Source organism: Nannospalax galili, unplaced genomic scaffold (assembly GCF_000622305.1).
Source record: "Nannospalax galili isolate Female #2095 unplaced genomic scaffold, S.galili_v1.0 scaffold769, whole genome shotgun sequence".
Lineage (NCBI taxonomy): Eukaryota > Metazoa > Chordata > Mammalia > Rodentia > Spalacidae > Nannospalax > Nannospalax galili.
In genome coordinates this window covers 235,977-248,820 of record NW_008360306.1, presented here as the reverse complement: position 1 = coordinate 248,820, position 12,844 = coordinate 235,977, and the positions used below count along the sequence as shown (strand labels likewise).

Sequence of the window (12,844 nt, the reverse complement as noted above, 5' to 3'; positions counted from 1 at the left end):
TGCTGGGATTAAAGGTGTGTGCCAGCACGCCCAGCTGTGACATGATTTTTTTTAAAAGAAGTAAATGTGTCTATATAGAAAGAACCTAAATTTATAAAAATATATATGTACGTGTTTCTTTGTGCATAAGCAAACGGAAGACTAAATAAATCTACCAGTATAGCAAGATAATGAATTAAGACTTTTTTTCTTTTATATTCCTGTAATTTATTTTCTATAATGACCCTAAATAATTACTTTTACAAACATGAAATAACCACGTTATTTAAAATACAGAATTCAGATTGCCACTTTATGAGTATATATGCCAAAATAATATGTATATACATAAAGTTTCTCTGATTTCTACTTTTGTCTAACATTGAAGTGTCTGGCCTACATTTTTTTCAAGTCCATAAGAACACAAGTACTTCCAATGTAAAATGCTGAGGACTCCTATGCATTATTAGACCCTACTATGGCTTGAATGCCCCCAGAAGTTCTTGTGTTAAAACTTAATTCATATGGCAACGGTATTCGGAAGTGCAGCCTTTGGGAGATAACTGGTATTATACGAGGACGTAAGGTCAGGCTACCATGCTGCCTGGCTTCCTAAGTAGACACTTGAGCTAGCCTGTTTGCTCTCACTGTATGCTGGGACCCATCATAACACAGTCCTCAGTGGATGTTGGCACCATAATCTAATGGGCTCTACAACTATTAGTCAAATAGATTTCTATTCTTTTTTAAAAACTTTATATATTTGTATTTAGTTTTTTTAAGGCAATGCTTATTTAGCAACAATGATACATTTTAGAATTATAACACACAGTGGGGGAGGCAAAATTCTCAGTGTTTTAAAACTCCTGGCATCTTATTCTTTGAGATCTGGAACAATAAATCAGTATTCCCAGGTATTCTCAGACCTCTCAAAATTATGATTATTTTAATCATATTTTCAACAATTTCCACACTTCATTATTTAAATACCTAAATTCTTATTTAAATAAAATATACTAAGTTTAGTAGTACTTACAAAGAACTACTATAGCCAACAGGAATATTCAAACAATGAAATCATTTGGGGCTAATATCCAAATTTTACAAAGAACTGCAGAAATTAACTATCCCAGCACTTGGGAATTAACTATCCCAGCACTTGGGAGGCAGAGACAGGTGGATCTCTGAGTTCAAGGCCAGCCTGGTCTACACAGTGAGTTCCAGGCTAGCTGGGGGGCTACAGGGAGACCCTGTCTCAAAAAGAACAACAACAACAACAACTATATATATATATATATATATGGGCCGGTAACTATTTTTAAAAGTATTCAACATCCCTAGTCATTGGGGAAATGTAAATTAAAACTACTTTGAGATACCACCTTACCCCAGTCGGAATGGCTATCATCAAGAAATAAATCCAAAAACAAATGTTGGAAGAGGATGTGGAAAAAGAAGAACCCTATTCACTGCTGTTGGGTGTGCAAATGAGCACAGCAATTATGGAAATCAGTTTGGAGGTTCCTCAAAAATAGAGTTAACATATGACCTAGCCATTCACTCCTAGCCACATACCCAGAAAACACCATATCCTACTATAGAGGTATGTGCAGCCATGTTTATTGCTGCTCTATTCACTACAGCAAGGAAATGGAAACAATCTTGTTGTCCATCAACAGATGAATAGATGATGAAAATCTGGTACACACAGAAAATGGAATATTAGCCACTTCTAAAGAAAAATGAAATCACAACTTTTCAGGAAAATGAATGGACACAGAGTATATAATGCCATTGCAGGTCCTTTGGGTGTTCTCCCAAAGTATAGCACATTTCCAACTCAAATCAAGTCCTGCAATGAACAGTGTCCACGGGTGAGGCCACGAGGGGCTACTACCTTACCAGCAGATCAGAATTTTAAACTGTGTTTTGCACTGTTTGACTATTCTTTCTAAATTACCTGGTCTTGGTTACTTTGTTATAGCAACAGAATACAGATTAAGATACATTTATGATGTCCCTAGACATGGAAAATGGAAAATCTGAGCTGCCTACAAGTGCACTGAGAGATCAGCATTAGTCAGTGTCACCACACTCTTCGAGAATTCTCAACATGAGGTTTATAAAGCTTTCTAGAAATAAGATGTCAGACCTAGACCAAAACTTGACCTTCTGGGGCCCAGATAGGTATACATTAAAAAGTCACCATGGAAGTAGGGGAACCCAGTACCTACCACACCCACCTGTGCTACTGCCAACTAAGAAAGCCCCACAGTGAGTCACATCTGACATTTTTGGAAAGAACAAAAGAAGGTTTATGAAATATGTTTACCATGGGTTGCATGTGAATTTGTCTTAAGTCCGCCTTTAAAATAAGGAAACAAAAATGTTTCCCTAAAAGGCAGAATGAATGGGTGCTGACCTTGTCGGAAAGGCTCTCCGCTTTCAGCTTCTGTTCTTTGAGAGCCTGTTGCAGAGCAAGGATTTCAGCCTTGTGTTCCTTCACAGCCAACTCCACCACCTGGCGAGACTCCGTGATCCGCTGATCTGCTCTGGCCCTGCCAGAAAAACACAGGCCTGCTTTCAGGAGCCCCACCGCCACAGATCTGGAGAAAAGAGGCTGGTCCATTTCTAATCCTGATGAGGAACTAAACAGGGCGCAGGCTGGACAGAAGCCCACCTGAGTCCTACCTTCAAATGATGTCTTCCTTTCTGACAGCTTACAGAGCAAAAATTTGACCTACTTCAGGTTTTGGTTAAAATTGCCCTTAAACAGTAAAGTTCCTGTGGGCACTGACTTTGAAAAGGCTGAAGGGGGAAAAGGCATTTCCAAAGGCAACTGGGCTGGAATGAGGACCCTGAAGAGCCACAGCATAAAGAGGATCGTGGGAGACCCCATCCAAGTAAACATCCTCTATTTAAAGCATAAGAAAGGGCTGTTTGGGGTGCTTATGAGGAAAACGAAACTTGAATCTCATGAATGTGTCCCTAAGTACCACTACAGAAGGCAAAAATCAAAAGTGAACAGGAAAAAACAAAGCCCAACACTTCCTGACCCCCATTTAAGAGTCTGTTTTCCTGCTTCCACACTTTGGCTTGCAGATCTCTTCCAAGGGCAGAACCCTGCGAGCTCAAATCTCACTCAGTCTTCAATGCAAACTCCCATGCAGGGCTCCATAACCCTTCCCAGATTCTGCTCCCAGCAGTCCTGTCTCCTTGTCCTTCATCCAAAGCACAAATCAATCTCTCCAAGCATGTATCACTCGCTATTCTAGGTGATAAATATTCAAATATGTGGGAACATGATTCTTTGCCTCTTAAGGACAAAGATTAAAAATTATATTTCACTCGACTCCATATTCCACAGAATACGAAAAAAGAAAGCCGAGATCTCCCACAGTCACCCTGAAAGTTGACACGAAATCAAAGCAGGCTACCTCCACCTTCCTAAGCAGTCCATAATTACATTTTCATGTGTGGCTGTGTCCTTCTTCATTCTGAAGCCAAGTCCGATCCCCAACGTTATCTCTGATGGACTCAAGACATAGACAGGTCTGTGAGAAAGCAGCCAGCACCTCTAGTGAGGATGGGGGAGCCCGAGGGTTTGGAGGGAAGCGGGAACTGGTTCTTAAAACTGCTGCAGTCCTCAACAGCAACAAGCACCCCAAATTTGTCTAAAAGGAAACACTTCTTACCAGTTTCTCTTGAAATTTCAGAGTTCATCCTTTGCCACTAATCTTTTCTATTTCAACTCAACTAGAAATCCATAGAAGATTGCTGCCTTCTATGGCAGCCAAGTAAATGTGGGAGATACCAAAATGCGTATGATACAATCTAATTAGGTTTATCTTACCTTAAGGGATTCAGAGAACCACAGGAAGATGATATCAGCAAGGTTATGAAAGATGAATAAAATTCAGAAATAGACATGAAGTCATGGCTCAGACAGTGCCTTTGTGCAAAGTGAAAAACCACCCTTGGTCTTCAGGATAATTTCTCGCCATTTTTATATATCATAATCTACCATCCTTGTTAGAGCAAAGCAATATACCACCATGAGGTACAAAACGTCCATGAAACCTCTTCAAATAGACAGCATCTTCAGTGAAAATGGCACTCTGAACTATTACAGGCCCAACAGAAAGGGAATCTTGTGCTTAGGGAACTGAAAAATCGGCGGGAAAGCATAGAGAAGGTGCAGCCTAACAATACTGGAAAGAAGGGCAGAGGGAGGAAGGGAAGGAGAGGGAAAGAATTCTTCTTATAATCAGTGGTTCTCAAATGGGGTCCGTTCTGCCCTCACCCCAGGGAACACTAGGGAACTTCTAGATTCATGTATGGTTGCTGCACTTGGGATGTGAGTTGCTCCTGGCATCTAGTGGATAGAAATTAGGCATGGAGCTCAATATCCTACAGCACATAGTCCCTCAAATAAAGAATTACCCATCCTAGAATGCTGGCAATGCCAAGGTTGAGGAGCCCTAGAACAGAAGGAAAACCAGAAAGCCCAAATAAGCAGGTTTCATAGCACACTGTGATAAGAAACCTGACAAAACTGTTTCTACAAAGAAAGCGTTGGTATATTTGCCTTGATTTCTAGGCCTCTGCACAGACTAAATGCACATGAGCCACAACCACACAGTCCAAGTGACACTAGCTAGATTTACAACTAAGATGTTCACCCAATAGTCTCTCCTTTGTCATAGCTCTGAAAGTCCTGTATCCTGGGAAACTGCTCAGTCTCAGGCATGCTGACACAGTTAGCCACCCTGTTTGCAACTCTCAGGTAGATCCAGCTGCAGTCACCTGTCACTGGCTTTCTACAAACAAGAAGTCCCACCTGCTCTGTTTCTCAGTGTCCAGCATCCTCTGTAACTCTCGAACACGACACTCAAACTGGGACTTCTCGTCCCCGAGGACGCTCCTCCAGGCCTCCCACTGGCGCTCTTTTTCCAGCAGCTCATCATTCAGGGCCTCCAAATCCATGACCTGCTCTTCCAGCATTGTGCATGTGGTCTTCAGAGCCTCCATCGTCTGCAAATCAGTACCACTGAGTTGTGCCTTGTATCAAACGAGGATTTCCTGGAGGTTACTTTTGTCAGATCAGTCAGAAAAGCACAAGTTCCTAACAACAGACTACAATACAGTTGGTCTTTTTCTTCCACAGCCCAAGGGGACCAGATGAGAATGGATAAATGGTCATTTGTGACTCCATCTTAGAGGCAAAGCTCAAAGCTAGTCTGAGAGGTTAGGGGTAAGAGGGGAAAAGTCAAGCTTTAAAATCAGTGGCACGCACTTATAATCCCAGAATTAGGAGGTAGAGGCTAGAAGATTGAGTTCAATGCTAGCCTAGGCTACACAGTAACTTCCAGGCCAGACGGGGTTAGACAGGAAGACCCCCCCCCCCGTCTTTAAAAACCAATAGAACCTACTTTTAAAAGCCATTTTTTAAACCTTGGCAGTAAGACAGGATTGACAAGGAGCCCATTTGTAGAATGAGGCTCAGTCTTGGAATCCCAGGGAGAATGCACCAGGCCCTCCTTCTAATCCTTCTAAGAGTCCTTTGGGGACCCCAGGGCCTAGCCTGGCCTTCTTACTTGCTTCTGGCTGGTAAGCTGCATCTCCCTTTCTGTGATCTCACGGCGCAGATGGTCCACCTCACTTCGAAGCTGGACGATCTCATCATTGGCCCCGGAAGCCTCGTCAAGTTGTTTGGACAAGTAGAAGTTTTGGTTATTGAGTTCAGCGTTGTCCTCAGTCAGCTGGTTCAGCTGCTCCTCCAGGTCTGTGATGACCTACAAGGAGAAAGGAACGGGTTACACACCAAAGAAAGTCATTGTCAGAAAGGAACTGCTTATAGAGCTATTGAATTTTCAGTCTACGTGATAATGGGAGCCAATGTTCAGCCATCTAAGTTAAGGCCAAATCCAGGCTCCTTCACCAGCTCACTTAAAGCTCACATGCAGTGGGAAAAACAAGTCTGTCTAACTTGGAGGACATCTGGAAAGTACAGCAACAGCAAATCAATCAAGTGATATATGCATGGGGCACGTTTGAATGAGACTGCATTAATATCGGGGAGAATTATGTAAGTAAGGAAATGCGGGTCAAGGAAGAAGACTAAGAATCTGGTATGGCAATCACCTAATTAAACTGAAATTGACCTTGACACCATCTATAGGACGTCATCACTGCAGACAGCCAGAGTCTTAGAAAGCAAAATGAAGTTTTACCAAGGAAGAATGACAGTGAAAGATTCTAAGAGTTATTAGAGTAAAGTCACAGACAGTGAATTTAATTTCATGTAACAAAGGAGAAAAAAGTCTTAGGGGAAGCTTGGAATAATTCTGCAAATACAATATTGCATTACAGCACCACTTTAATGGATTTTACTATACAGTTAGCTCTCCACGTATATGAAATTGTCATTTTATTGAGAGAGATTTAATGATTTTGCTAAATTATTTCCTTGCTCAATAGCAGAATGACATCAATTGCTGTGCATTTAGCTTTTCTATTCTCTTCACTGAGGTTCAGTATCCGTGCTTGCAGACAGCTTTTATACGACATGCTTTAGAAGTTTAGGGACAATTTTCTAAGAATAGAATGAAGGACACATAGGCCATAAATTAAATTTGATGCAACAAAAAGAGGTAAATTAAAAGGAAATATCTTTAAGCCTATATTTACTAATTGTTTCCCAGTTTCAGACCCAGAATAGACTTAGTTTATGAAATGTAATCATTGTTTTCATGACTAATTCCTTATTTTAACTCCTGTGATCAAGTTGAAAAAACAAGTCTTCCAAGGCACATAAAATTAAACAACATCAAATAAGTACATTTCTCCAAAGTCCCTCAGAAAACCCATTTTACTGAGCTGATAACCTTTCAGTGTAGCAAATGGTTTAGTAATTTGCATTGAAATGTCAAAATCCATAGTAATTCTTAAAGTACAGGCTAGAGGCACACCAGGAGCTACAAGAGGGGTATAAAGGTTATCTGTGCAGGCTCTTAGACAAAACCTCATCTTTACCAAGAGGGAAAACTGGAAAAAGAGTCCCATGCCTTTGTCATTTCTAGCAGGCTGTTATGTCTCAAATGACCCCTGGTCACCCTTTCTGTGCCATAGTTAAATCTCTTAAAGTCAGAAGCAATCAGCAAATAACATGCATTCAACTTGTCCTCATCCTACTTGAAGCAAACCCACTGCTTAGGGCCTGTCCCCTAGATTGGAAATGTCTCCACTTAATCAGCCTGCTTCCTTCTTTCTCTTCTCCAGAGAAGAACAGTAAGAAAGAGGCAAACAAGCCTGGGGGAATCTAGAACTCCACACGAGACACCTTGAATGTGGGGCCATTTCTCCATCTGTAACATGGACTAAAACACTGTATTTATTCTGCACCTTTAATCTTTCTTGTATCTGCTCAGTCCTATGTCATATGAAATATAAGGGACATAAATTAATAACCAAAATGATGTTTTGTTACTAAAGCATCTCAGGGAACATACTGACTACAGGAACTCTCTTCATAGAATATATAATTTCCTTGCCATTGAATGCTATATTTAAGCTTCTGGGTACCTACTTCCTTTCTTTGATTCACACACACAAAATTTCAGTTTCTTATGGGCCCACTTCTATTACCTCTTCTCTTTCTCCCAAAATAAGATTATAAAGGGCTAAAGAAGAACCCCCATGAAAACCCAATGAGGTGGCAAGGTTCTTGCTCTTGCTCCAACTGAGGGAGCCCACTAGAGTGAGAAGAGCCCTCCATTGCTCTGTGGTCATCTGGTTTCCAAGGGTCTCATATTTCTGATATCTATTCCCAGTTCATGATCTTTGATTCTGTATCTGGCACTGTCTCATTTTCCTCATTTGACCAGGTGAGGATAACATGCACATGCCTTGCATGCATATAAGCATGTGTGTGTGTCTGTATGTGCATGTGTGTATATCAATCCATGTGTATGTGTGTATGCATGAGTCTGTGTGTGTGTGTGCACGCGCGCATGCACACGTGCACCATGCAGGGATTTAAAGCATTTTAACTCACTGGATTGTTCATGAAATCTGTCTGCCTAATTCAGGACACATTAGCTTCTGCCCTTTTCAAGCAGCTGAGATTGTGGTTAGGTGTCAGACATCTTGGTACACATTTTATGAAGTTCATACATACTGAACTGACATGAGATAAAGGCAGCAGATTAAAGTACAAAAGGCAATGTTGTCAATTTTTCTTAGAAGCAGGTGTTATTTTAGTTCTATTTTATAGATGTGAAAATTGGGACAACCAGGCGACTAAATAACTTAACTTCTGCATACAGCTAGTACATAACAAGGTCAAAACTTGAACCCAGCACTGAAATTCATGGATTGATTTTCTTACCCTATGTTGTCCTCCAAAATAGAAGAGGAAAAGTTCATTCAATTTGTTTTGGAGATCTTTGAAATCCGAGAATGTAGAGATATACTGACCACTTCGAACCTTTCTTGCTTTTGTTTCTTTGAGACAGGGTCTTCACATAGCCTGGGCTGGCCTCAACCTCTCTATCCTCCTGCTTCAGCCTCCTCAGTGCCAGGAGTACAGACATGTGCCAATATGCCTGGTGCCCTTCTTGCTCTTGAACCAGGTAATGTGCAAGAAGTCTTAGGTCCTTTGTGACCATGAGTATATTTTTTCCATTCTGGGGGTAAATGGTCTATTTATTGTCAGACTCGGTTATGAGTCTGTTAAGTTTTAGGCCCTAAAAGACAGAGTTAAAAAAGATACACTGAAAATCTTTATCCTAGCCTTAAAAACAAAAATTAAAAAAAAAAAAACAAGGGGAGGGGACAACTTCACAATGCAGTGGCCATCAGCACCGCCGTATAGCCTTGTTTGCACAAACAACACATTTTGGTACAGTTCTAATAGAACAAGGATACCAATGTTGTCTACTCTCTGTGTCAATAATAATAATAATAACAACAACAACAACAAAGATCTCTGTCTGTGGTTGTCTGTTGCTTTTCAAGACTATCTTGTAAAAATCATTCTGAGGCAAGCACACTGAACCCTCATACCTAACGAGGAGATGAGGAGAGGGAAATGGACCAATGGTACATCAGGACTGAAGGGACCAATCGAACAATGAACATCAGGCTGAAAACACTCAGGACTGAAATCCTATTTTAATGCCTCCTCCTTTCCTGAAGGCAGCTATTTGCATATTATTTATTTTTAATCTTATAGCTGACAGATTGATTCATAATTAAAGCTGTGTCATATGTTTGCCCACCAACTCCCCTCTAAAACAGACTGAGGTAGGGGTTTGGGTGCCAGATTGAATCAAATCCTTTTTTAAAATCCTTCAAAATATAGAAATGGTCCGAGTCTGAAAATTTCATTGCTCCTGAGCTTTTAGAAAGCAGCTAACTGGGTGCTCCCATCAGCTGAGTCATTATGGGAGTTCTCACCAGTAACAAAAATGACATCTCCTAGCAAAGACAATCCTGGACAGCAACATAAAGGGAACATCCATCACAGTCTTCTAAAGCATCTTGAGAGTGGCCTTGAACTTGCAAACATGTCACTAAGACTTACTATTATACCTGAAAGCCTTAAAGCAGAGGCTTCCAAGCTTTCTAAAGCAGTAACACCATTTTCTAAACCAAAGATTATACAGGGGCCCAACAGGATAAAATAACAAGGCTAGCCAACATCACTTAGCCCTTTCTTTGCAAGGCCCATACAGGCAATGCATCATCTCATTTAACTATTGCAGGAGATCTGTGAGGGAGGTGTCATCTCCAAAGCCTAGGGCTCTCTCTCACCCTGCACCCAAAGAAGAGTTATTAAATTGTGAGTCGGAAAATCAAGACATATTGGAAGTGATGACATATAATTCTATCCCTATTTTACAGACAAAGAAATGGGGGCTTGAGAGGATAATATCACAAGGTATTAGGAGGCCATGCTATAATCCTAGCTCTGTCTACCTGACTCCAGAGCTGATGGCTTGGACCACATCACCCAGCTGTTCTAGCTGACATATTAGTAGGGGACATTTTGTTGAGTTCCCCTCCCACTTGGGAAGGTTCCAAGGAGCTTCTCCACCAAATACTAGTGGTAAATGAAATAAAGATTCAAAGTCACTGCTCCACAAAAAGCAAATTTAGACAGTATAAACATCATATAAGTTAAGCCAGAAATGAAATTAATTATACATACTGGAAGATTCCATTACAGCTAAACTTCCAGTTTTAAAAATAGGGGGAGGGAATCTAAAAGTGTAACAGGTAAACTTTAGGGTGATAGAGATGTTTATAATTTTGACTGTGTTAGTTTCACTTTGAAACCCATCAAGTTTATTATACACCAATTAGACCTCAATAATAATATGAAAGGTTTACTTTTATTTTCTTATGCTAAAATACTAAAAAATAAAAGAGATCTTTAGGCAAATGGAACAGGATAACTGAGAACATATTTTTGAAACACTCAAGTTTAAGGAAAAATTAGTAAGAGAACAGAGTCTGGAGCAGGACAACGGCAAGTTCAAGGTCAGCCTGGGCTACACAGTGGCAGCCTGTTTCAAAAATAAATAGGAACAAAAGAATTAAGCCATACAGTTATCTGTATTTGCCCAGTGATCATTCATAAGCCTGTACGTGATATAGGCAAATAACTGGTACAAAATAAGAAACCAAGAGAAGAAACTAAAAAAAAAAAAACTAGATGGCGAATACAGGAAGAGAATCCATCAACTCCTCAAGGAACTGAGGAAAGGAGCTCAACAGGCATTCTGAGACCGGTCCATTCTGTCCAACCACCGCATCTGGGAATACAGACCAGAAATCTGCCTGCCAAACAGAGGCACATCTCATGACCCAGCAATTCCACTCTTGAGCACATGCTCACCCAAAATAAATGTTTGCAGTTACCAAAGGACTTGCATAAGAACATTCCTTAACAGCTTTATCCCTGATGGAAATAATCCACATGTCCATCATCTGGAGGATGGATTTTAAAGCTATAGTTCTATTCATACATTGGAAATACTAATGAGTAACAAACACGTACCAAAAATAATAATAATAATAATAATGTTGACAGGTCTAACATGAAAGACCCGCACAGACAAGAGGAGAGAAAACGCTAAGTTTAAAAAGTGCATATCCTCTCTGATTTCACTTAAATGAAGTTCAAGGTTAGACAAAACTCTGGTGTTAGCATGAGAGAAACCATTTTGGGCAAAGGATTCTAAAGAGAAAGGGACACGTGGGAGCCTTCTAAGGGCTGAAAACCTTTTTTGTATCGTCATCTACATCACAGCTACACAGGTGTTTGTAGGTACAAAACTTTTGACAGAGTACACCCATGACTAGTTGTGCTTCACACACTTCGCTATATGTGCTCTCCCTAAAGTAAGAGGGAAAAACCAGATACTGTAGAGAGGTGAACAGCTTGTTATGGGGGGTGGGGTGTATAGACACAGAAATGTACAGGGGGCTTTTTGGAAATTCACAGATGCAAATCATACAAGCATCAACAGCAGCATTGAGGACCAAGAAAGTCATAAACGGATGAAAAGACCAAAGAAGAGTCACGGAAGCACAAATAAGGAAAACATCCCCATCTTCTGGAAGGGGCCTAGTTCTGTCCTTCACTTTGATCAAAAATAGACTTTGCTTCTCCACTGACTCTACCCTATTACATAACCTGTGAACGATGCTTATCTGTTAATAGAACTCTCAATGTAAGGAATGTCACCCTAAAGGGTCCAGGATTTTGAATTTGCATATTAAAAAGCAGATTTTATCTGTGAGGAAGTTAAACTTTCCTAGTTCACAGGAGAAATAATCGGTCCTCTTCTTGGCAGAGGTCACAGCCTAGAGGAATCTCACAGACATCCTGTCCCTGGCATCCAGGCAGTCTCTTGGACAGGTAGACCAGGGAACCTTCCACTCTGGGGAAGGAGGATGAACTACCTTGCGGTTTTTGTCAAAGCTGCTAAAATCTACTTGTGGTTATTTCACAGTAAGAAAATAACTGTTCTTGAGACAGGGTCTCACTATGTATCCCAGACTGGCCTTGATCTCGACATCCTACCACCTCAACTAGCATTACCTAATGTGCTGTACCCAGCTACACTGAGAACTATTTATTTTGATCATCCCAACTATGTTCCTCTCCCAAGTACAAAGACTGGTTTTGCTCTCCTTAAAACTGGCAGCAATTGAAAAGCCAGAGGTTATCTGGGCCTCAAAAGCTCCACTCTTTTAAGCTACAAGTCTAGTCAAAAAAAGAGCAGTCACCAGCACCACCAAAAGATATCCTCTTTGCCCTCTCTGTTTACGTTTGTTATTTCAGTCAACTTTCGTTAATTTATACTCACAGTACAGCTGTTACGAAGGGCATCAAATTTGCGCTGAATTTCATCTCTATGTGCCTAGAAAGTAAGAAGTTCGTTGTAAGTTTTTCATAGCATGGAGTGCAAGTCTACATGCTGCAGGTCAAAGACAGAGACCAGCAACTTGGCGTGCTCCAGCAGCCCTGCCAGCAGCTGCTGCGCAAAGAGGTAATTAATCAAGTCATCCCCAGCACCAGCCATAAGTAACAGGAATATGAGCTGCTAAGTTAAGTACCTACAGCTACTCAGACCACATCTACAAACTGTACAGGTATTTTCAGATTCACATTAACACCCGGGAGATCCTGGGGGAAGAAAAAAGCAATAAAGACCAAGTTCTCACCCCTTTTCATTCGCCATCCCAATTCCCCTTGTTCTTCCAGTTGACTCCTCCCCAGCCTAGTAGACACCCACCCACCCACACCCACACAACCATACTTCCAGTTGACTCCTCCCCAACCTAGTAGACA

At 40.9% G+C, this 12,844-nt stretch overlaps 1 protein-coding gene across 10 annotated transcripts in view; it reads right to left on the bottom strand.

Moving 5' to 3' along the window:
* The window catches only part of Cit (citron rho-interacting serine/threonine kinase), a 190,177-nt gene that overhangs the window by 41,366 nt on the left and 135,967 nt on the right, over positions 1-12,844 (bottom strand). For 5 of the 10 annotated variants that reach the window (XM_029559280.1, XM_029559281.1, XM_029559284.1 and 2 more), the window contains 4 exons: positions 12,360-12,413; positions 5,577-5,774; positions 4,820-5,040; positions 2,402-2,537 (listed from right to left, as the gene is read on the bottom strand). In XM_029559280.1, coding sequence (XP_029415140.1) covers positions 2,402-2,537; positions 4,820-5,040; positions 5,577-5,774; positions 12,360-12,413 — 609 coding nt within the window. The remainder of the gene's footprint in view (positions 1-2,401; positions 2,538-4,819; positions 5,041-5,576; positions 5,775-12,359; positions 12,414-12,844) is intronic. The other 5 variants (XM_029559282.1, XM_029559283.1, XM_029559286.1 and 2 more) reach the window with 1 other exon arrangement.